The sequence below is a fragment of the Scyliorhinus canicula genome, chromosome 3, assembly GCF_902713615.1.
Source record: "Scyliorhinus canicula chromosome 3, sScyCan1.1, whole genome shotgun sequence".
Taxonomy (NCBI): Eukaryota; Metazoa; Chordata; class Chondrichthyes; order Carcharhiniformes; family Scyliorhinidae; genus Scyliorhinus; species Scyliorhinus canicula.
This window is the reverse complement of record NC_052148.1, coordinates 94,371,954-94,395,670: the sequence shown is the minus strand read 5'-3', so window position 1 is coordinate 94,395,670 and position 23,717 is coordinate 94,371,954. Positions and strand designations below refer to the sequence as shown.

Genomic DNA, 23,717 nt, shown 5'->3' with positions numbered 1-23,717 from the left:
CCTTGCTGCTTTGTGTTGGTGTAATGTCAGAAAATCATCCAGTTGTCTGAGTAAATAGTTATTTTTTCAGACTTCACCTGATGAAAGCACAAAATCTGCTTTCCTGGAAGATCACTGCTCGTGTCGAGATCCTTTGAACACATGCTTGTAACGTAAAAGAAAATTACCATTTGGAGCTTTCTCAGAGTAAAAAGTACAGCCTGATTGTGTTAAATATTTTGTTTCGGAATGCTGATACACTTATGTAATACCCTGGAGTTTAGTTCCTGTTTTTGAAAGACAGGATGACAGATTACAGAATTTTATCCTGAAAGCTTCAGCCAGGTTGATTATTTCCCACAGAGGGGTATTAATTGAGGAGGATCCATGATAAATAAACTGTTGATGTCTTGAGAGGAGCCAGACTTGGTATTAGCTTACACAACAGTTTATCGTTTTTGGGCTAAATGTGTGCTATGAGTCGTTCATGTTCTGAACACGTTTTCTTACTGAGAAGCATACTTTTGTCATTTGGGTGAACATCTCCATTTGCAGAACTCTCTTTGTGGTTATCAAATCAGAATGGAAACAAAAGTTGGAGAAACATCCAGGCTTTTATACTGTACTACTGGTGTTCTTCTGCGGAAAATGCAGCAAGATGCGTATCTTAGTAGTGTGACTCATGTCATTGTGGATGAGGTGAGTAGACTTGGCTGTACTTTGTTCCTGAATAAGAATGTACAATGCTGTATGATCAGAGCAGTTTCAGTGTGGGTTAGATACAAATCCTGAATTCCAACAATTACAGCTGAGGGATAGAACTTGGTACAGTCCTACACTACATACTACTTTTATCCACTGGAAATGTTGGGGATGTGCACTTGCATCATGGCCAGTGAGCTAACTTTTCAAATTGGGGTGCATCTTTGATCCCTTAGCTGGGGGAGATTAATAACAATTTAGAAGAAGTCCCTGTTTACCAGTTGCAAAACTTTGCCATGTGTGCTTCAACTATAATTCTTGGGTGAAAATTGATTGCTTCAACCTGTTTTTAAAGCATTTTTCTTGATTGTTCCTTTATGTCACAGGTTCATGAGAGAAGTGTGCAGTCAGACTTTCTGTTAATCATCTTGAAGGAATTAATGCAAAAGCATTCCAATCTCAACCTAATTTTGATGAGTGCAACTGTGGACAGTGATAAGTTTGCTCAGTACTTTGGACACTGTCCTGTTATCAATATCCCTGGGAGAATTTACCCAGTAGAGGTGAGGATGAAGAATGAGAACATAATGTTTTACTTTTGTGAGTAAACAGCGTTGTTAAAGAAGATTAGATTTCAACTTTATTAAAACCAATGAGCAAGAGCTTTTTAAAATTCTTCTTCAGCTTAATAGCAGAAGACAGGAAAAATATTTTTTTCACGACAATTGAATTGTAACAGCCTACTTAATGTAATGTAGTTAAACATTCAATAATATTTTTTCTAAAAGCCCTCCGTGTTGGTAGAATTCCCTTTGGAACTGCAACATGAAATGTAAGATCAAGCTTTCCTTAGAATTGCATATCAGATAAACATCTGAAAAAAGGACACTGCAACACGTTCTTCCAGCGATGAAAATTTCAAGAACCCATCTGAGGTCATTAGCTGGGAATTATTATGCTTCATCTTTCAAGTGGCTTTTATTATCTTGTATTTTATAAACATCCACTTCATCTCTTAAATGCTTGCAAATTCAAACATCAGCATGTACCATGTAACATTAATCTCATAGGGGTGAAACATTTGTGAACGTGTGCAATCTCTGAGAAGATACAGAGCTATTCAATTTGCTGCATTATTATTGATTATGTGTGGCAGCACGGTGGCGCAGTGGGTTAGCTGTGCTGCCTCACGGCGCCGAGGTCCCAGGTTCGATCCAGGCTCTGGGTGTGGAGGTGGAGTTGTCCCTGTTCAGTGCTTTGCTCCAGCCTATTCCTGTGTCTCATCCATGGGGAAATGCCCTTTCTAGTAGTCGTCCGTGTGGAGTTTGCACGTTCTCCCCGTGTTTGCGTGGGTTTCGCCCCCACAACCCAAACATGTGCAGGCTAGGTGGATTGGCCATGCTAAATTGTCCCTTAATTGGAAAAATTGAATTGGATATCATAAATTTTTTTTTAAAATCTTGATTGTGTAAAATTGCTGAAAATTATACCTATTGTTGCCAATTTATGCACAAGTAAATTGCCGTGTAACATTTGTGTCGGCGAGTAAAATGATGGACAGCCAAACCCTATTGCACGTGGAAAGTTTGTGCTACCTTTCCCAAGAGAATATGCATTGCCAGTTTACACCTCATTGCCTTTGGTGGTGGGGGGGGGGGGAGGAATTGTTGGCCCCTGTGGCCCCCCCCCCCCCAACCACCACACCACGCTCTATTGGCTTCAAACAGGTCCTGGAATAAGTTGGTAAATGACCTCCATGTTTTGTGGAAACCCTCCTCTGACCTTCGGATGGTGAATTTCATTTTCTCCAGATGGAGAAATTCCGGCATGTTGGCCAGCCAGCCTGCAGCTGTGAGTGGTGCTGCTGATCGCCAGCTGAGCAGGATTCTTTGGCGGGCGATTGGGGAATCAAGGGCAAAGGTGTCGCCTCCCCCTTCCCCATAAATAGTTCTGGCTGGTATGCTACCCTGAAGACTGCCACATTCGGGCTTGGGTCCATCCTCAAGCCCACCACTTTGGACAGTGATTCAAAGGCATGCCCAGAACATGTGGGTGTGGTTGGCCGGGCATCCCTGGCACCATTCACATTTGTCCTCCAGGTGGACCTTGCTAACGAGTTGGCGAACACCTCCTGCAAGTGTGAAGCCAGTGCTGCTGCAAATATTTTGGAGAAGTATGGGAACCCATCTGGTCGCGGTATCTTCCCTGCCTGTATGGACCTCATGCTCTCCATGACCTCTCCCAGCTCCAGTGCTGCTTCCAGCTCTTCCTCCTATCATACCCCACGACTGGCATGTCCAGTCCATCGAAGAACTGTTTCATCCCTGAGGCCCCATCAGATGGTTTGGAGGTGTACAGCTCTCGGTAGAAGGCCTCGAACCCTTTGTTGACCTTTTTTGATTCGGCTGCCTTTGCTATCTTTCACCTGCGCAATCTCCCTTGTGGGTGCCTGCTTTCTCAGAAGCTGAATGAGCAGGCGGCTGACTTTGTCTCCGTCTTCATAGAAAGCAGGTTAAAGTTCGTTTGTAGCTTTTTCCTCTCTGCCAAAAGCCCTACGGTTGGGGCCTTGGAGTACCTTCTGTCTCCCTCCACAATATGGTCGATTAGTTGTTGCTGAGCTGCTCACTCTTCCATGTTCCTGCTTGCCTTGTAAGTGATAATTTCTCCTCTGATCACTGCCAGGTGCATGTACCCCCATGGGTCTACCTCAGACCCTAGCTTTCCTGCTAGTGTGGTGCCCCCACCCCCCCGCCGGGGTTGGTCTGACCCCACCTATGCCGCTATGTCGGTTTTCCCTCTGTGTCCTCCTCCCCCTTTCCTGCGTTCGCCCCCTCCTTTCTGCGAACTATCGTCCTGTGAATATTGTCCTTTAGTTTTCTTTGTCCCCTCTGTGTCTGACTCATCACTGCCTCCCTTGTTGCTTGTCTAGTCCATTCTTTTGGACAAGCACTCATCTGCAGGGGCAGTAAGATAATCTTCCCTGCTTTGAGATGTTACCCCGAGCCTGCTTGGTACAGCATCCCGAACTTGATATTGTTCTTGTACTTCACCATGTTTTCTCTTTTTTTTAATAAAATTTAGAGTACCCAATTACTTTTTTTCCAATTAAGGGACAATTTAGCCTGGCCAATTCATCTACCCTGCACATCTTTGGGTTGCGGGAGTGAAACCCACGCAGACACTGGGAGAATGTGCAAACTCCAGACAGACAGTGACCCAGGGCTGGGATTCAAACCTGGGTCCTCAGTGCCGTAGTCCCAGTGCTTACTACTACGCCCCCGCGCTGCCTGTCACCCTGTTAAATTCTGCCTGCCGCTTTGCCAGGTCTACCCCAATGTCCCAATTTACTCGGATCCTGTGTCCCTCCCAGCTGCAGGCCTTTGTTTGCCTTGCCAAGCAAAGGACTTTTCCCCGATCCTGGTACTGGTGTAACTTGGTGATGATCACTCTTGGCTGTTCCGCCGCCTTGGGTTTTGGCCGGAGCGACCAATGGGCCCTGTCGATCTTCGGTGGACTGGGGACGCTGTCTCTCTCCCCACCTGACTCCCCAGCATCTGGGTCACGTAGTCGGTAGGGTCCATGCCCTCGTTTCCTTGATTTCAGCCTTCATCTCCTTCATCTCTTTCAGTTCCCTCATGAGGAATGTCTTTCATCCATCCTCTGGCAGGTGGTGTAGGGCTTGTTTTACAGGTCAGTCGCTGCTCTCCCTCTCTCATGAGCGGTCGGGGACCCCTGCCTCTTGGGTCCGCTGACCCACTTGCTCCCGGCTCCTGATCTTTGCCACCGTTTCTGGTATCGCTGCTACTTCCTGGCATTTCTGTTGAGCCTTGTATTGTTGAGGGTGAGGGAATGTTTTAGCCCGGTTTCTGTGGGCTAATGTTGGCTATAAGTGCCAATTTTCTTGTCCTTCGTTGGAGAACACATCCTCGTCATTGGAAGCTGAGTTGCTAGTTTAATGCTGGCATGGATGTTTTCATTTAAAAAAACAAGATTCCCATAAATATACCTCAAAATGTACGATGAATGTTACATATATGGGGCAGAAACCTTTCAGGACATTGCAAAAAATATGAAATTAACTGAACTTTAATCAACACCGTTGGAATCATCTGAATGGAAATGCTATGAAAAACATTACTAGACACGACTATAAAAGGGAAATAACCGCAACAGTCAGCAATTCATGTCCACTTCCAGCTGATAATAGCCATTTGGTTTTCGGACACCAGGTGCAACAACTGTTACTGTGGTTTTGCTAGCCATTTAACTTGCTAGACCTTCATGACACATGCAGAACATTTTTCGAGTTCAATGGCTACGCTGAAATAAAATTGTTTGTTTAAACTATTATTTAAATTATAAATTATTTTAATTGAATTGCATCTAAATTAATTTCTAAGCGTCTCCTGTTGCTGTGCAAATTTGATGATAACTAGGGTGTGATTGAATTATCAAAGAGTTTATTGCCCAATGTTATCTCTGTTTTATCTTTCATATTTTTTCAACAATATAGCAAGTTTAACGTTCTTTACTCTGATCTTCATGTCAGGTCAATTTTAAACTTAACCACAAAAATTTCTGCAGTATTTATAAATCAGTCATACTGTAATCCTATTTTATTCTTTTTCTATTTAAGGATTTTCATTTATGTATATTTGTGTCATGCACTTGTGTAACCTGACAAATCAATTATTCATTATTTTTATGGATGGATTGTTTTTGCTGTTATTTTGTGGACTTCCCTGATATTTTCTGAACAAGTATAGATACTAGTTACATTTAGTTTCATGATGTAGATCAACTGCCTGTCTTTTAAATTTTCTCCTCCAATCATATACAGGTTTTTCATTTGGAAGATGTGGTAGAAGAGACGGGCTACATTTTGGATAAGGATTCTGAATATTACCAACAAGGTTTGGACGAGGAAGAAGAAATCAATCTGACTGTCACTGGCAAAGGAGGAAGGACCTTTCAGCATCAGGTTGTTAAGAACACAGTATTGACTGTTAGTTGAAGCAGTACTCTGTATCATGTATTTATAGTTGTTGGAGAACAGAATGTCTTTTGTTTTTTGGCTGTTTCAAATCAGTGATACAACCATTGATGAAATTGAGTCACACAGCTGGATAGCACAAATAAGAACATAAGAACTAGGAGCAGGAGTAGGCCATCTGGCCCCTCGAGCCTGCTCCGCCATTCAGTGAGATCATGGCTGATCTTTTGTGGACTCAGCTCCACTTTCCGGCCCGAACACCATAACCCTTAATCCCTTTATTCTTCAAAAAACTATCTATCTTTACCTTAAAAACATTTAATGAAGGAGCCTCAACTGCTTCACTGGGCAAGGAATTCCATAGATTCACAACCCTTTGAGTGAAGAAGTTCCTCCTAAACTCAGTCCTAAATCTACTTCCCCTTATTTTGAGGCTATGTCCCCTAATTCTGCTTTCACCCGCCAGTGGAAACAACCTACCCGCATCTATACTATCTATTCTCTTCATAATTTTAAATGTTTCTATAAGATCCCCCCTCATCCTTCTAAATTCCAACGAGTACAGTCCCAGTCTACTCAACCTCTCCTCATAATCCAACCCCTTCAGCTCTGGGATTAACCTAGTGAATCTCCTCTGCACACCCTCCAGTGCCAGAATTTCCTTTCTCAAGTAAGGAGACCAAAACTGAACACAATACTCCAGGTGTGGCCTCACTAACACCGTATACAATTGCAACATAACCTCCCTAGTCTTAAACTCCATCCCTCTAGCAATGAAGGACAAAATTCCATTTGCCTTCTTAATCACCTGTTGCACCTGTAAACCAACTTTCTGTGACTCATGCACTAGCACACCCAGGTCTCTCTGCACAGCGGCATGCTTTAATATTGTATCGTTTAAATAATCCTGTTTGCTGTTATTCCTACCAAAATGGATAACCTCACATTTGTCAACGTTATATTCCATCTGCCAGACCCTAGCCCATTCACTTAACCTATCCAAATCCCTCTGCAGACTTCCAGTATCCTCTGCACTTTTCGCTTTACCGCTCATCTTAGTGTCATCTGCAAACTTGGACACATTGCCCTTGGTCCCCAACTCCAAATCATCTATGTAAATTGTGAACAATTGTGGGCCCAACACGGATCCCTGAGGGACACCACTAGCTACTGATCGCCAACCAGAGAAACACCCATTAATCCCCATTCTTTGCTTTCTATTAATTAACCAATCCTCTATCCATGCTACTACTTTACCCTTAATGCCATACATCTTTATCTTATGCAGCAACCTTTTGTGTGGCACCTTGTCAAAGGCTTTCTGGAAATCCAGATATACCACATCCATTGGCTCCCCGTTATCTACTGCACTGGTAATGTCCTCAAAAAATTCCACTAAATTAGTTAGGCACGACCTGCCCTTTATGAACCCATGCTGCGTCTGCCCAATGGGACAATTTCTATCCAGATTCCTCGCTATTTCTTCCTTGATGATAGATTCCAGCATCTTCCCTACTGCCGAAGTTAAGCTCACTGGCCTATAATTTCCTGCTCTCTGCCTACCTCCTTTTTTAAACAGTGGTGTCACGTTTGCTAATTTCCAATCCACCGGGTCCACCCCAGAGTCTAGTGAATTTTGGTAAATCATCATTAGTGCATCGGCAATTTCCCTAGCCATCTCTTTTAGCACTCTGGGATGCGTTCCATCAGGGCCAGGAGACTTGTCTACCTTTAGCCCCATTAGCTTGCCCATCACTACCTCCTTAGTGATAACAATCCTCTCAAGGTCCTCACCTGTCATAGCCTCATTTATATCAGTTGCTGGCATGTTATTTGTGTCTTCCACTGTGAAGACCGACACAAAAAACCTGTTCAGTTCCTCAGCCATTTCCTCATCTCCCATTATTAAAACTCCCTTCTCATCCTCTAAAGGACCAATATTTACCTTAGCCACTCTTTTTTGTTTTATATATTTGTAAAAACTTTTACTGTCTGTTAAAAGTTTTTACAAATATATAAGGGTTCAACTGAATTTCTGCCAGTTGTTTGAATTGGCTGTTTCAGTTCAACCAGGCAAGCTCCTTCACATTATTGCAATCAGCAAGTTTTCTTGGTTTCCTCGGTCTTATTGACGGTCACTGTTCAGACAATATTACAATTTCACCTAAATTAACATAGATTTACTGTTAGAATGAATGCTGATCAGGACATTTGTACAAACTTGTGAAATAGGAGCAGGAGTCGGCCACTCAGCTCCTTGAACCTGCTCCGCCATTCAATAAGATCATGGTTGATCTGATTTACTTTACCTCGCCGGTTACTTTCTATCCCCTGCTTATCAAGAATCAATCTGGCTCTACCTTAAAAATATTCAATGACTCTGCTTCTACTACCTTTTGAGGAAGAGAGTTCCAATGACTTGTGACCATCTTGAGAGAAAGAAATTCTCCTCGTCTGAGTTTTAAATGGGAAACCCCTTATTTTTAAAAAGTGACCTCTAGTACCATATTCTCCCACAACAGGAAACATCTTTTCCACATTCACCCCCCTTAAGATCGAGTTTTGCCATATGGGATCTTCTATGGGAAAATATGTTCATATTCTACTTGACTAATGGCCAACTGTTGATTGTCTTGTTTTTGAGGGAGGAGGAAAGTAATTAGGGTGCCTTTTCGGATTGAGTTCACATAAGGTGATATGCCTGGTGATAGAAGATGAAACCAAAGTCTGTCAAGTTAGATCTTATACTGCACTTTGTGATCCATGGAGTTGTTAATCAGCCAGGTTTAGTGTGTTGCTCGTGTAAAATAATCTGATTTAGTTATGGTATTCTTCTGGGCAGCATGGCTTGAACTGAATAAGTAACGGGAAGCTTTGGACACTTGTATTGTTTAGTGACAGACCTGCAAAATTCGATTGAATCCAGTCGACAAATAGAATGAACTTGGGCAAGGTGAGTCTCCTGATCTGGGAAGCCATTGGTTTGTTATGTTAAGATGACTGTGTAGTTTTGATATGGCAAAACAGGAATCTTCATGTGTGCTGTTACAGACAGGAGTAAGCTAACTGAAACCTCTGTTCCCTTTAATGCCCAAAATCAATGTGTGTTTTTAACTTTTTTTTTAGAAAATATTTTATTGATGCATTTGTAATTTTTATAGTTTAACACATTAACATTTCTTAAACAACCGCGCGGGCTGACAGATGCAAAACACTTAAAAAAAACAGTGAACAACATCCCTTACTAGTCCCGCCCTATCCTAATTACCCATATCTAAGTTTCCGTCTTTATCTAACATTGCCATGCCTCCTGTTTTCCTAACCACCCCCCAAACAGAGATTCCAGTGAACTTTATTTGTCAGCTTTAGTATCTACTGGTACACGTTGGTTACAATACAAACTTAGGTCACATGGATTGTCTTTAGCGAATACAGTGGTTGAGTTTAAAATACAAATCATGATACACAGTACAAAATTACAGATTGATTTAAACAAAAGAAAGATGGGGATTTAGCAAAAGCAAGCAGCAAAGACATAGATTTCAGAAAGTGATAGATTGATTCCGGAATGGATTTTTCCATCCCGACAAGTGATTTTTAAGGAGATTATTATCTTAAAGTCTTGCCTTCTTTTCACCTCTGATTGGTTTTACCTCACTTATAATTCACTCAATTCGTCCGAAGTGTCTGTCTGTCAATTTTGAGAGAGATATGTATTTAAATGAGTTGGTGTCAATTTCTCTTGCTATCGCTTGCCATTTTTCCGATTTATTGACACCTGCATCTCCTTCAGGGCATTATGACCATAGACTGTGTATTACTATGGAAACGGGACTGTCCAGGCTTGGGAAAGCAGCTGCATTTTTATAATACAATGAAGCCTTTTGGCTAGTTGACGTCACTGGTCTTGGATTCTCTAGCTGTTTGCAAATGTTAAAGTCTAGTTTTAATGAACGAAAACTGAAGTGTATGATCTGGATTGACCCTTAATGTGTCCCCAGCTATAGTTACACTGAATGAGTTCTCATTTAATCCTCTTATATCTGACTAGAAAGTCAATTTCTACCAGTCCCCCCATTGATGCTTCTAAAGATTAAATGACCTAAGTTTGTACTGTAACCAAAGTCTACCAGTAGACATGAAAGCTGACAAATAAAGTTCAATGAAACTTTGCCAAAAAGCACAGCCTGAATCTCTATTATTTGGGAACTATGAAGGGATAATGCATATCCAGGGTTCCGAATAGACACCGAGATCCATCAACTGGCATTGCAAGCAGACGCAGCTCCATAAAATAGGGGTCGCCGCCTTCGCCGCTCGCTTTTATCCATTTGTGTTGCAAAATTCCCACAGAAATGCAGCTCAAAAGCCGTTAAAAAACCACTAAGAGCGGAAGCTGCTAAATGTGTGACCTTTCACTCCATGGTCGCCGCCGGAGGTCATGTTTTTAACTTCTGAGTGTGCGGTGAATTTGAATAACCACCAAGCTTTTTGTGGGTTTAAATACTGATCATTATTTATTCTCATGTTCACTTTGAAAGTCCAACCCTACATCACTCCCTCACCTGCTCTCACAGGTGCACACTTGAGGAAAATAAAGTTAAAGAGAATAGTGCACTTGTATCAGGTGTAAACAAAATAATTGTAATGTATGTGATTGGCTGTTGGAAAATGCTCAATGCAGGTCTGGTGAGGAACAGACTTGGAGACTTTACAATGTTGCTGCCTCTGCTGCTGTTTCTGCAGTTGTGTGACTTATAGAGACAGCATGAGATTAAAAGGGAGACCGACATGTCTGCCTTACCATGAGGTTTCTCACAGACCCTTTTCCCTAAACATGGTGTTATGCTTCAGTGGATTAACCACAACCTGGGGTTTTATTTGCAGACATTTGGGGTAGCATGGTGGTTAGCATAAATGCTTCACAGCTCCAGGGTCCCAGGTTCAATTCCCGGCTGGGTTACTGGTATAGGGTGGATACGTTAGGCTTGAGTAGGGTGATCATTGCTCGGCACAACATCGAGGGCCGAAGGGCCTGTTCTGTGCTGTACTGTTCTATGTACTGTTCTATTTACCCTGGGGTTAGAGACGATCACCGTCTTAGTTTCTGAATGACCCATTCAAGTTGGGAAGCAACTTTAAGATGGTTTAAGGAGATGAGTAATGACAATCCTGGAATGTGCCCGTTTGTCCTTGTGAGACAATGTGGTTGTTTAAATCCGCACCAAGTCAGGTGACTCTCAGCTGCCATCTTTGTAACACTTTTATGTTGATTTTTAAAGAACATTGAACAATACAGCACAGGAACAGGCCCTGCGGTCCTCCAAACCTGTACCAGTCATGATACCACCCATGGCCAAAACCCTCAGTACTTCCTAGTGCCGTGTCCCTCTATACCCATCCTATTTGTCGAGATGCCTTTTGAACCCTTTGAACATAGAACGTACAGTGCCGAAGGAGACCATTCAGCCCATCGAGTCTGCACCGACCCACTTAAACCCTCAGTTCCAACCTATCCCCGTAACCCAATAACCTCTCCAACCTTTTTGGACACTAAGGGCAGTTTATCTTGGCCAATCCACCTAACCTGCACGTCTTTGGACTGTGGGAGGAAACCAAGGCACCTGGAGGAAACCCACATAGGCAAGGGGAGACCGTGCAGACTCCGCACAGACAGTGACACAGTGGGGAATCAAACCTGGGACCCTGGCACTGTGAAGCCACAGTGCTAGCCACGTGTGCTGCCGTGCTGCCCATAAGTTTTATAAGTAATGGGTAGGTCATGCCTTGACAGGGCATAACAATAACTTTGTGTTGACGATAGTGGTTTTGGACATGGTAAAATTTCAATGTTGAATCGTATGACTTGAAATATCTTTTGTTTTCTCTCTTTTTCAAAAGCCATATATGCTCTTTAATTTGTCACTGTTCATATCTATTTCAGGAATATTTTGTTAAAGGGACAAGGCCCGGGCATAACTTGATACTTGACCCAGAAAAATACAGTAGCCGTACTTGTCATGCTGTTCAGTACATGCATCCAACTAAAATAAACATCGATCTCACCTTGGAGCTCATTAACCTCTTTGGTAGGTGAAAAAGAAAATTCCGGGATGATCTAATAATGCTTGCACCAGCACAATGAACTTGTTTCTCTGTACAAATGCTTGCTAATGAAGTGTGTTTTTTAACACTTTAGTCTTTATTTGGTTTCCAATAGTCTCCATTTAAAAAAATATCTCAACATTTTAGTTCATTGAAAATTAAGCAATTTCTTTTTTTTAATAAAAAATGGACAAAATGAAAGTAGCGTAATAGTAACATTTTAAATGATTTCTCGAATCATAGAATGGTTACAGCAGAGAAGGGGTAATTCTGCCCATTGTGTCTGAGATGGCTCTCAGAAGGAGCAATTCACCTCCTATCACTCAACCGCCTTCTACCCCTAGCTCTTTTTAAATGATCCAATTTCCTCTTGAATGCCTTGATTGAACCTGTCTCCTGCACACTCTAAGCGGAAGCGTTCCAGATCTTAATCACTTAGTACATGGGGAAGGTTTTCCTCATGAAGCCACTGCTTCTTTTGCCAATTATCATAAATATGTGCCCTCTTGTTCTCAATCCTTCCACTCAATGGAATGGTTTCTCCCGAACTACTCTGTTTCTCCCTCACTACCCCTCGTGATTTTATATACGTCTATCAAATCTTCTCTCTATCTTCTCCAAAGAAAAAATTTCCAAACTAGTAACTGAAGTTGCTCATCCCTGGGACCTTTTTTGTGAATCCTTTCTGTACTCTCTCCAATGCCTTCATATCATTCCTAAAGTGTGGTCCAACTTTGGACAGGCCGAGAACATATGGGTGTGATTAGCCGGTCCCCTCAAGCACTGCCCACATCTAGCCTCTACTCCCAGAAAAAAAATCTCATCTGCGACACTGTACTTAATACACGGCTCTGACAGGTATGCTTGCTACCATAAAAGAGTTCATTAAAGTGGAGAGAAAAATACCAAATGGTCCATCTAGTCTATCAGGGACTGCATCAGTGTAGCAGATCTTTAAAACTATTGAGGTTTAAGGATCACTGGAAGCCAAGAAGAAAAGCAGTAAGAGTAATCAGATGTGGAGGTGACAAAAACAAGTAATGCTGGTTTTAGTATTTGTGGAGTTCAGGTGGATGGTGGTGAGCAGATGTTACAGAGGTGGAATTAATTTGGTGAAGGAATTTGAAGTTTAATCCAGGATTCAGTAGAATGTCCAGGCTACACATGGTCTTGTGCAGTACAGGACAGTGAGTGAGATGAAAACAGTGAAAAGGGAGTGAAGACAGTGGTGGGGGTTGAAGTAAATTGTTTTGGTCTTTTGTATGTTGACCAGGAAGAAGACGTAACTGAAATGAAAATCGCTTTTTGTCATAAGTAGGCTTCAAATGAAGTTACTGTGACAAGCCCCTAGTCGCCAGATTCCGGCGCCTGTTCGGGGAGGCTGGTACGGGAATTGAACCCTACTGCTGGCCTGCCTTGGTCTGCTTTCAAAGCCAGCGATTTAGCCCTGTGCTAAACTTGTCTTATATTTGATTTTGGATGTGCAATCTAATACAGTGCAGGGGATTTGAGAGAGTTGAGGGAAAAGGAAACCTGAGTGTCATTACTGTAAATGGAAAAGATGGTTGAGTTGAGGCACAGCATCTGTAGAACATAGCATGATCTTTGCAGATGCTGGTAGTGCCAGCAAAGAATACATTTGGCATGCAAATGTTGCTGTTGGCCAGAACTTTGAAAGTATTGGAATAATTTGTTGAAGTTGATTGATTCTATTTCCTTTCAGAGAAATGTGCCCCATTCCGAGCAATTCATGGTGCAGTGCTAGTGTTCTTACCAGGGCTCGCTTATATTCAGCAACTTCATGATCTTCTAACAACAGACAGAAGGTTCCAAGACAGGAGAAGGTACATTTTCTTTGCCATTTATGACCAGTATTTGAATTATTTATTTACTATTAAAGTTTAATTTTATAAATAGTATTAAGAAATACCTGCATAGGAATTGTGAAGAAGTACTAACCACCTTTGTATTTTAAATATCCAGTTACCGATGCTGTATCCAAGGCCTACTGTATCAGCTATTTAACCCACAACTTTTCCCAAAGCCATTTATATGAGGTAGAATAGCCCTGGAACTGGTATCTAAAACATACAAATGGCTGACACATTGCAATTGGACTGCACATGCCCTTCTGGTATGCTGAAGGCAGACTTCTGCCTCACAGCTGGTGAGGATACTCTGCAAATATGTTATCCAGAGGCAGGATGCATGAACACAAGTTTGTATACCTTGATGCCTACCTTTGTAAGGTTTAGGATTTTGAGGTATAAAACCCTGCTAATTTAAAAAGAAATTCAGAAGTCTAAATTCTGAATTTCTGACACTCGCATCTTGTGTTGGGTTTGACCTGTTGTGTTTGACCCAACAAGGTACGAGTGTCTAGTATTTGTGAATTAAGCAGAATTTATTAAGTAAAATGTGAATATACTTAACAAGAAGCAGTGACGACAGCCCGGATACTCGTTCCTCAAGGGCCTACAATTCCTTTGCTGCTTACAGCACAGCTGAAGTCTGTTTTCTTTTGTCTCAAAGTAATGATGAGCCATGTCTCAGAATAAGTACACCATTGAAATATTGGTAAAACTATGCTAAAATTGGTACTAATTCTCCAACTTTTATCCCTCGCAATTCATTATTCAGCACATCCTTTTATGGGGAATGCTCCAAATTCACCTCTTTTGGCTGTCGGGTGCAAATAATCTGATACTTTTATTTTACAATATCTGCTTTACGGGTTGTAAATTGAGTCATCGCTTTATCACCGCTCTTCAGACTCCAGAAATTTATATTTCATTACAAACAAATGACATTTCCTTTTGTTACCAAACAGTCATAAATAAAGTCACATTCTCTTGTTAACATAATTGAATCCATTTTTCACTGTTCCGACACCCTGGGCTAGTTTGCGATCAATTCAAGCCCCAATTGACCCGGAGTCACAACACAAGTGAATTAACCAATAATTCTTTGAAAAATACGCAAAGACTTTGGCCTTGACTGCCCAATAATTAGTAATCAGGTTTGTAAATATAAGCACAATTACTGTTTATTTATAACAAGAACTATACTGAAATATTCAACACATACAACTGGTTAGCTGTTATCTAATTCCTAATTCTCCACTTTAATTTGACCCCCACCCTCTAGACACACATATACAAGACAGGCAAACACAGAGGGGAAGAAAGGGATTAAAAATCATAAGTAAAAGGAAACTAAGTATTTGTTTCAGATGGTAGTTTCCAGCACCTTGCTCATCTTCAAACCTTGCTTTCAGTTCATGGTTTATTTGTAGATTCATTCCGGTCTCTGCAGTTTCAGAAATGCAGCACTCGGAGGCCTTTCTGGAGAGAGGGAGAGAATATTCTTGACTTTGTTTACAACCTGCAATGGCTTTCCTGTAGATCCAATCATTCAGGTTCTCTGCAATCCCAGGAATACAACAGTCGCCGCCTTTCGGGGGAAAACACGGAGGAGAGAGAGTAGGACTTTGTTCCTGTGCTGCCAGGAGTCAAACTGAACTCCTTTGAATTCTTGGAAATTATTCCATTGGGGTCGGTGAAATTGCCGCCTGTTACTGGGCAGAGTGTCGTCTTTTGGGCTAATTAATTACCAGCCAATCAATCAATCAGCACGGTAGCCTTGTGGATAGCACAATTGCCTCATAGCTCCAGGGTCCCAGGTTCGATTCCGGCTTGGGTCACTGTCTGTGCGGAGTCTGCACATCCTCCCCGTGTGTGCGTGGGTTTCCTCCGGGTGCTCCGGTTTCCTCCCACAGTCCAAAGATGTGCGGGTTAGGTGGATTGGTCATGATAAATTGCCCTTTGTGTCCAAAATTTCCCTTAGTCTTGGGTGGGGTTACTGGGTTATGGGGATAGGGTGGAGGTGTTGCCCTTGGGTAGGGTGCTCTTTCCAAGAGCTGGTGCAAACTCGATGGGCCGAATGGCCTCCTTCTGCACTGTAAATTCTATGAAAAAAAAAAGGGGAAATAAGGAAATAAATAGCAAGGGAAAATGCCGGAAAATCTTAGCATGTCTGGCAGCATTTGTAGGGAGAGAAAAGAGCTAATGTTTCGAGTCCAGGTGACCCTTTGTCAGCTTTGATTACACCAGGGGTGTAATTAAAGCATTGTAAAAAGCTTGGGCTAATGGAATGGTGTTTGGATTGAGGGGAGTCCCTGTAGAGTTAATTAGATTTTAACATGGTAAGATGGTGTGATTATTGGGAGGAGCGAATGTGTCAGGAATTTTGTGGAAAAGCAGTGTTAGGTTGTGTGTTAATTGGAGTTGAGCAGAGGTCGAGCATCTCAGTTCATTTTAAATATATGCCTGCAGCGAGATTAGTTTCTTTCCAAGCCGTTTAAAGAATGTAATTGCAAGGTGAATTGAAACAAGCTGAAGCAACTTTTGAGGGAAGAAAAGCTAGAGTTTCTGCATGGTTCTGGGAGGATTTCGATATTTATTAAAAAAGCATTGTCAGAGGATCTCTCGTTCTCGAAGAACATCTTTAAAGGCGGTATTCCTGAGGGCTAACTAGTTAACAATGGATCGAGAGCTGAGATTGTTTTTAAGTTATTTGAGTGGAAATGAAAGTATCAGTTCAGGGTTAAAGGGGTGATTGTAAGCTAATTTCAGGTGTGATGTTAAAAGATTTTAATACTCGGTGTCAGTAATGAAGTTTGTTTTAATATGCCATATCCAGATTTCTTTGTGAAATCACTCCTGGTGGGAGATATCAATTCCTCACTGTCATAGAAAATTCAAATCAAAAATTAGGGTTTCTGTCTCATATCCTAGCCACAGTTGAGGTCTGGTTAGGAATCGGAATAATTAAATTTGCCTTAGTGATGCATAAGTAGAAATGAAGAGAAAATATCAGGCAATTAGGAATCCATTTCTGGAAATCCATGTAACTCGCATATGGTATTAATTATCTCGGATGAGGTTGATAGCCTGAGCAAAGTAGTCATCTGACTTTCTTTTTAAATGTCATCTTTGCACTAACTTTGTCTCTATGTTGCTAAATCTGTAGATTCAAAGTGATTGCTTTGCACTCCATCCTTTCATCACAAGATCAAGCTGCAGCCTTCACAGTCCCTCCACAAGGGGTCAGGAAGGTAAGACTTGTTTTTTATAAACCCTTCTTGATGTTTTATCCCAATTATGAAGCCCCAGTCTTCTTAACTGAATAGGCAAAAATAGTACCAATGTATAGATATTTCAATTATTTTTGATGGCAGCAAACGCACCATAGAATCTTAGAATGTGAAAAGCATGAGTAGTTATTTGGCCCATCTGCAAGAGCTTCTCAGCTGGTCCGACTCTCTATTCCCCACAGTCCAACATTTTTTTCTCTCCAGAGAGCTGTCCAATTCCTTTTCAAAGCTGCAACTGAGTATGTCTTCACAGCCCTCTCCCTCCACGTAACATGGACAATCCCCAGCCTCTGACCTGATCTTGCAGCCACAGTTTTATATGATCCAGTTAAGCTTCTGATCAATAATAACACACGTTGTAGACATATGAGCATGAATGGTTGTGGTATTAGTTCTGTGTTTGAAAAATTTATACATCCTTCAGCAAATCATATGTATTTTATTGTCCAGTTTCTATTTATTGCAACTCATGGTAAGAGAAAGGTGGTCTAAAGTGGATAGGTAATGAAATCCTTCATAGCGTACAATTTGATAGTTTATTCCTTTAATTTGCAGATTGTTCTGGCAACAAACATTGCAGAAACGGGTATCACAATACCTGATGTCGTTTTTGTCATTGATTGTGGAAAGACTAAAGAAAACAGGTTTGTTTTAAAATCAGGTATTTTGTCAACCTTTTGAGCACAGGCTAAGTTCTAACTGTCTTTCAAATTTTGAAGTTCAATGAAGGTTGTGAAATATGTTTAAGAATTGTCTTGTTATTACAAATCCATATAGTTATGAACAATTCTCATTTTATTCCTTTGCAAAAAGCTGAAGTATCAAATGGTAATCTGTTCGGTAACACATAATATAAGCAATTGAATTACATCAATATTAAATTATCTGGATATCATTCATATATTTTGAAATGACTAAACTATAAATGTTCATGTATTTTAAATGTTTGTAGGTATCATGAAAGTAGCCAAATGAGCTCATTGGTGGAAACCTTTATCAGCAAAGCCAATGCTCTTCAGAGGCAGGGTCGAGCTGGGCGTGTAAGAGAGGGATTCTGTTTTCGTCTGTATACACAAGAAAGGTGACTACTTATCTGTAACATTACTCATGTCAAACATGGTCAAGTACTTTTTGTCTAAAATTTTAGTAGTGAGAAATTCTTTGGTCATTTCTGAAGTTTGTAATTTCAACAATCTAGCTTGTCGCCCATAGTATTGCTCCAGGACAAGTACAGCAGCTATCTGAGGAATGGAGCATTGCATCAGCACATTCATTGGGAAGGGGAGGAAGACACTGGGCCAGGGAACATGAGGAGGACAAGAAGCTGGAATTCAAACAAGGAAGGGATAAATTTAGTTTCTTATAACTTGACACTTTAGGTGTTTGGAATGTTCCTGGGTCAAACTTCAGAAGTGGGGGCTTCACTTTGAGGTTGGATTGGTCGATGTACACGTTGATTCTGTGCAAGACATATCACACTTGCATCATCTATTACGATCCTTTTTAGATATTTTGTTTGTGATTTCAAAATCATACTTCTATATAAAATATGGAATCATAGAATGATAACAGCACAGCAGGCCACTTGCCTGTCATGTCCGTGTCAGCTCTCTGCACGAGCTTCTCAGCTTATCCCACTCTACTGCCTTTTCCCCGTAGCCCTGGAAATCATTTCTCTTCAGGTCTTCTTATCTTGCAGGTAATGCTTTCTGGATCCTAACCACTCGCTGAAGAAAATAGCTTTTTCTCATATTGCCTCTGAATCTTTTGCCTTAAATTTGTGTCCTCTGCTTCTGCCAATGGGAACAGTTTTACCCGATCTACCCAGTCCAGGCCCCTTATGATTTTGAACTTCTCTCAAACCTCCCCAACTTTCTCTTTTCAAACAAGAACAGTTTCAGCTTTGGTTGTGAATCTACTCTGCATCTTCTGTAATGCGTCCACATCCTTCCCGAAGTGTGTGCTCGGAATTGGATGTACTATTTACACACGAGGGTTACTTTTACATGCAAGCACAATGTACTACAGGTTAAATTACACCAAGCAGCTACAATAACCTATACTTGACTTCAGGGCATCTGTGCAGATGGATAAGGCCTTTATCTTGATCTCACATGGCTGGTTGGAAGAAATGGCTCTGTCTCTGCTGGGCTCATTCATCAGGTAGCGATCGTTGGTCTTGAACTTGGCCGTCTGGTCGTTATGCTGCAGTTGGGCTGGCTCAGGCCGGGTCCAAAAGAGACCAAACACATGGCTGAGTCTCCTTTTATCCCTCTGGAATTTCGCGCTCTTTGGGGCGGTCCTTAATCTTGGACCCAATAATTCGACAGGCTTCGATCACTGCCTTCGATTTTGGCCAATAAAAGGGGCGGATGCTTTGGTGGCTGGGCGGGTCCTGAGCGGTCATTGACTTTGGCAGTTGGGCTCACTGAGTAAAGGGAGTGGCGCCGATCAGTCTGTGTCTGTATTGGCTTCTTTAGTGCAGTCCAATTCTGGGGAAATGGGCCATTAGAATGCAAACAAGTGGGGGTTTCGCTCAGGTCTAGCACCTGCGTTTCAAATACACAGAGGCTCTGTATCTGTCTAAGTCCTGGGATGGCCATAATTCCCATGGTCCTTTGCAGGTGGCCACCTCAGATGGCTACACCCCCAATTAATTATTTTTACTCTGGACTTCCTTTTCCTTTTCCATAGCCTGCCCCTACCGTATTTTCCAATGATCACTGACCCATAAATGTTCTCCTTCTGATACTTGGTCTACTAGGCCCACCTAATTCCCAATAACCGAGTCTAACAGTGTATCCTTTCTCATTGGTTTGGAGAAATACTGTTGTTGAAAATTCTCCTGACCATACTTGAAACTCTGCCCATTGCAGTACGACAATCCAGGCTATATTTAGATTTTAAAAATAGTTCCCCATTGTAACAACTGTATAATGCTTGCTCTTCTCTGTAATTTTCTTGCAGATTTGTTCGACTGTATCCTTCCCACTAGTTGGTGACCTAAAGGCTGCACCGAGCAATGTAACGGCACCTTTTTGTTCCTTTGGTATAGACAGATACATTTTGTCTTTGACACAGCTGTCTCCCCAGCACTGGAATGTTGTTCTAAATACTGTCACCCTTTCCTGAACACCTCATATCCAAGGATATTTAATACCCAGTCTATTAATACGTATATTAATAGACAATATTGGATCTATTAAAGACCAAAAAGCTAATTTGTGTGTTGAGGCGAGACATGGACATGGTTCTCAATGGTTACTTTGTTTTTTCTTCACAAAAGAAAATAAACAAAACATGAATTTATATATAGCCTTTCAAAACCTCAGGATGCCTCAAAGCACTTCACAGGCAATGAAGTGTTTTTGCAGTGCTGTTGCAATGTAAAAGACTTAGAGCCATTTGAGTGTGACAAGGTCCCACAAATAGCCATGTGATAATGTAGCCTGGAGACGAGGGATCACTTCCTTTGATAAGCCGCTGCCTTGAAATACAGCCGGCAAAAGTCATAGGTATACCCACAGTGAACATACATAGAACATAGACCATACAGAGCACAAGGGGGCCATTCGGCCCATCGAGTCTGGACCGACCCACTTAAGCCCTCACTTCCACCCGATCCCAATAACCCCGTCTAACCTTTTGGTCACTAAGGGCAATTTATCATGGCCAATCCACCTTACCTGCACGTCTTTGGATTGTGGGAGGAAACCGGAGCACCCGGAGGAAACCCACAATAACACGGGGAGAATGTGCAAACTCTGCACAGACTGTTGATCGTTCTGGGTGAGTGTGCTTAACACTCAATTTGGCTCTGTTTCGTTACTTAGCTTTGGAGTCGCCAGGTATCGTTAAGATACCGCTGGAAGTTTCAAGGTCAAGTTCAAAGCAATAAAACCATACACCAATTAGTAAGTTCAAACAAGACACGTTTATTATATTACAATAATCTACTAATCATGCATATAACTATAAGACTAGGCTAATCCTACCACTACTAGGCCAAATACTTATCTGGATAAGGGGACTGCCGGATCAGGGAACAACAGCTTCTAGCTTTGTCCAGGGTCCGCAGGCTTCCAGTGGTTATGGTGTAAAGGGGTCAGGAGTGTCTATTCCCGTAGCGTGCGTTGTGACTTACTTGCTGGCGGCTTCTGCCCAGACCTCTCCTGCACAAGGTTCTTCTGCTGCAATGGTGTTCTGCTGGGAGGGCTAGCTGGTCGAGGAGAGGCTGGCAGAGAGAGCGAGCTGGGGTCGGGGTCTCTGTTTTATACTCCTCTCAGGGTCTTGCGCCCACCTGGGCGGACCCTCTATACTCTTGTAATCGATTGGGTCTCTTCCCAATCGATTGATGTGAATTCCCCAATAGCGGAGCAATTGCTCAATCACTGGGGCGGTTCTTGGGACTTATTGTTTTGGGCTTCTTTGGTGCCGAAAAGTCTGGCCTTCCATCCAATGTATCGATTAGTGTTGACTTGTGTCTTTTGTGCCTGGGGATCGCCTGGTATCGCCTCATTAATATGCTAACTGTTTCTTTTCATAGCGTTGTTTGGTTTCAGCAACAGCCAAACTGGTTTCTGCAGCAGTCCAATTATACAAGCACTCTGCAAGCTGCTTGCTTTTTACAACCTGTCCAATTTTCCCTGCATTCCTTGCAATCTTCCATTTTGTGTTTGGGCAGTGGTCACCCCAGGTGGCTACAAGACAGTGACCCAGCGGGGAATTGTACCTGGGACCCTGTTGCTGTGAAGCCACAGTGGTATCCAGTTGTGCTACCGTGCGGCCCAGTGTTAGGAAGGAAGGTGAAGAACACCGATTTAGTTCCAAGTCAGGATGGTGTGTGGCTTGGAGGGGAATTCACTGGTGACAGTGTTCCCATGTATATATTCTAGATGGTCTAAGCTTGGTGGTGGAAAAATAATTGGAAAAGCATTGAGGGAGCATATAAGTCTTCATTTGGAAAGGCATTGATTAATCGAAGGCAGTCAGCATGGTTTTGTTAATAAAGTGTTATTAACTTAAATTTTTTGTGACAGTAACGAGTATTGATGAAGGTAAGTACTTTTAATGTAGGCTACATGGATTTTAACATGGTTTTTTAAATGAAGTCCACATGGCAGATCTAGTCCCCTCATTAGGAGGATTTGCTCTCACTAGTGAAGAGTTTTGTCAGGAATGGAGAATTTTAGCTGTGAGGAAAGATGAGACAGGTTGAGCCAAAAGCAAAATAATTTGGATGCTAAAAAACTGAAATACAAACAAAATGTTGGGAATACTCCGGTTGAACAGCATCTATGGAGAATGGAACAGAGTTAATATTTCAGATTGTGACCTTTCATCAGAACTAGCAGTATTATTCAGTCAGCAGTAATTTGTTATTGAAAGCAATTTATATTACTGCTTTAAAACACTCCAGTTGAAAGACTTCGTTTATGTAGATTGACATGCCTTGAAAATATTTGTTATATTTGGGGTTAGACTTCCTGTTTCTTGTATGCGCACCCACCTATTAATGAAACTGTTTTATGTCTGGTCCCATATTGTTAAGGAATAATATAGTTTACTTTATTATTCTAGGTACGACAGTTTCATGGATTACTCTGTCCCAGAAATCTTACGAGTGCCACTGGAAGAACTTTGCCTTCATGTTATGGTAATGTTTTCTTAGATATATTTCAACGGATGTTTTGCTGTGTAAAAAATGTACCACTGTCTGTCAAAGATGAAAATAATGTGTATGGAAAGAATAACTTTGAAGACGAACTTATTCAAATGTATGTGCACAGCTAGTCTATGGTAAATTTTCTTAATTATATTAATGTGGCCAAAAATAGAGGAGAAAGTTGGAACCATCTGTGAAAGTCTATGGTTTTAAGGAACCGTTGTTGCTCAGGCAATATGCCAATGACGACAGGAAGTGTTCATGTCTCTCCTGAGTTGATTTAATTGAAACAAAGTTAGGAAGAGAAGCTCCTTAGATTTGGGATAATTAGTTATGACATATGCAACAATATTGTTTGTGGGATCCTAATAATGGTTATAAGCATTCCCTTTTTTAACTTATCTTTCTACGCCCACCACCTAGGCACTAATCTTGCCTTCTGAATATACTTGCTCGATTCATTCATAGGATGGGGGCATTGCTTGCAAAGCTAATATTTATTGCCCCTTCCTATTTCCATTGACAAGATGGTGCTGAGCTACCTACGACGGCTGCAATTATGTTATGAACATGTTCCAATTGAAGCAGTGATGATGAGGAAATGGGTAATATATTTCCGAATCTAAATAGTGTGTGGTTTGGAGAGTCACTGGTTTGTGGTGGAGCCTGCTGCTTTGGCGTGGATGTTGTCAAGCCTTTTCTTTAATTGTTCATGGGCTGTGAGTGTCACTTGCAAGGCATCAGAGGAAGGATTCCACCACACATGGAAACAGTACACCATAGGGCAGCACGGTGGCACAGTGGTTAGCCCTGGGACTGCGGTGCTGAGACCCAGGTTCGGAACCCGGCCCTGGGTCACTGTCCGTATGGAGTTTGCACATTCTCCCCGTGTCTGGATGGGTTTCACCCCCACAACCCAAAGATGTTCAGGGTAGGTGGATTGGCCACGCTAAATTGCCCCTTAATTAGAAAAATGAATTGGGTACTCTGAAATTTTTTTAAAAGAAGAAAAAAGAAACAGTACACCACTCTTCGAAGACCTGTTCGTGATCAGCGGGTTGGGTGGGGGTTAGAGAGAGGGAGAAACAAATGGAGAAGGGAAGTCGCGAACGGGGGAG

At 41.8% G+C, this 23,717-nt stretch overlaps 1 protein-coding gene across 3 annotated transcripts in view; it reads left to right on the top strand.

Moving 5' to 3' along the window:
* Positions 1-23,717, top strand: part of dhx29 (DEAH (Asp-Glu-Ala-His) box polypeptide 29) — a 131,055-nt gene that overhangs the window by 70,695 nt on the left and 36,643 nt on the right. For all 3 annotated transcript variants that reach the window (XM_038790906.1, XM_038790907.1, XM_038790908.1), the window contains 9 exons: positions 535-678; positions 1,068-1,244; positions 5,522-5,662; positions 11,619-11,763; positions 13,503-13,623; positions 16,811-16,895; positions 17,490-17,578; positions 17,887-18,015; positions 22,515-22,590. In XM_038790906.1, coding sequence (XP_038646834.1) covers positions 535-678; positions 1,068-1,244; positions 5,522-5,662; positions 11,619-11,763; positions 13,503-13,623; positions 16,811-16,895; positions 17,490-17,578; positions 17,887-18,015; positions 22,515-22,590 — 1,107 coding nt within the window. The remainder of the gene's footprint in view (positions 1-534; positions 679-1,067; positions 1,245-5,521; positions 5,663-11,618; positions 11,764-13,502; positions 13,624-16,810; positions 16,896-17,489; positions 17,579-17,886; positions 18,016-22,514; positions 22,591-23,717) is intronic.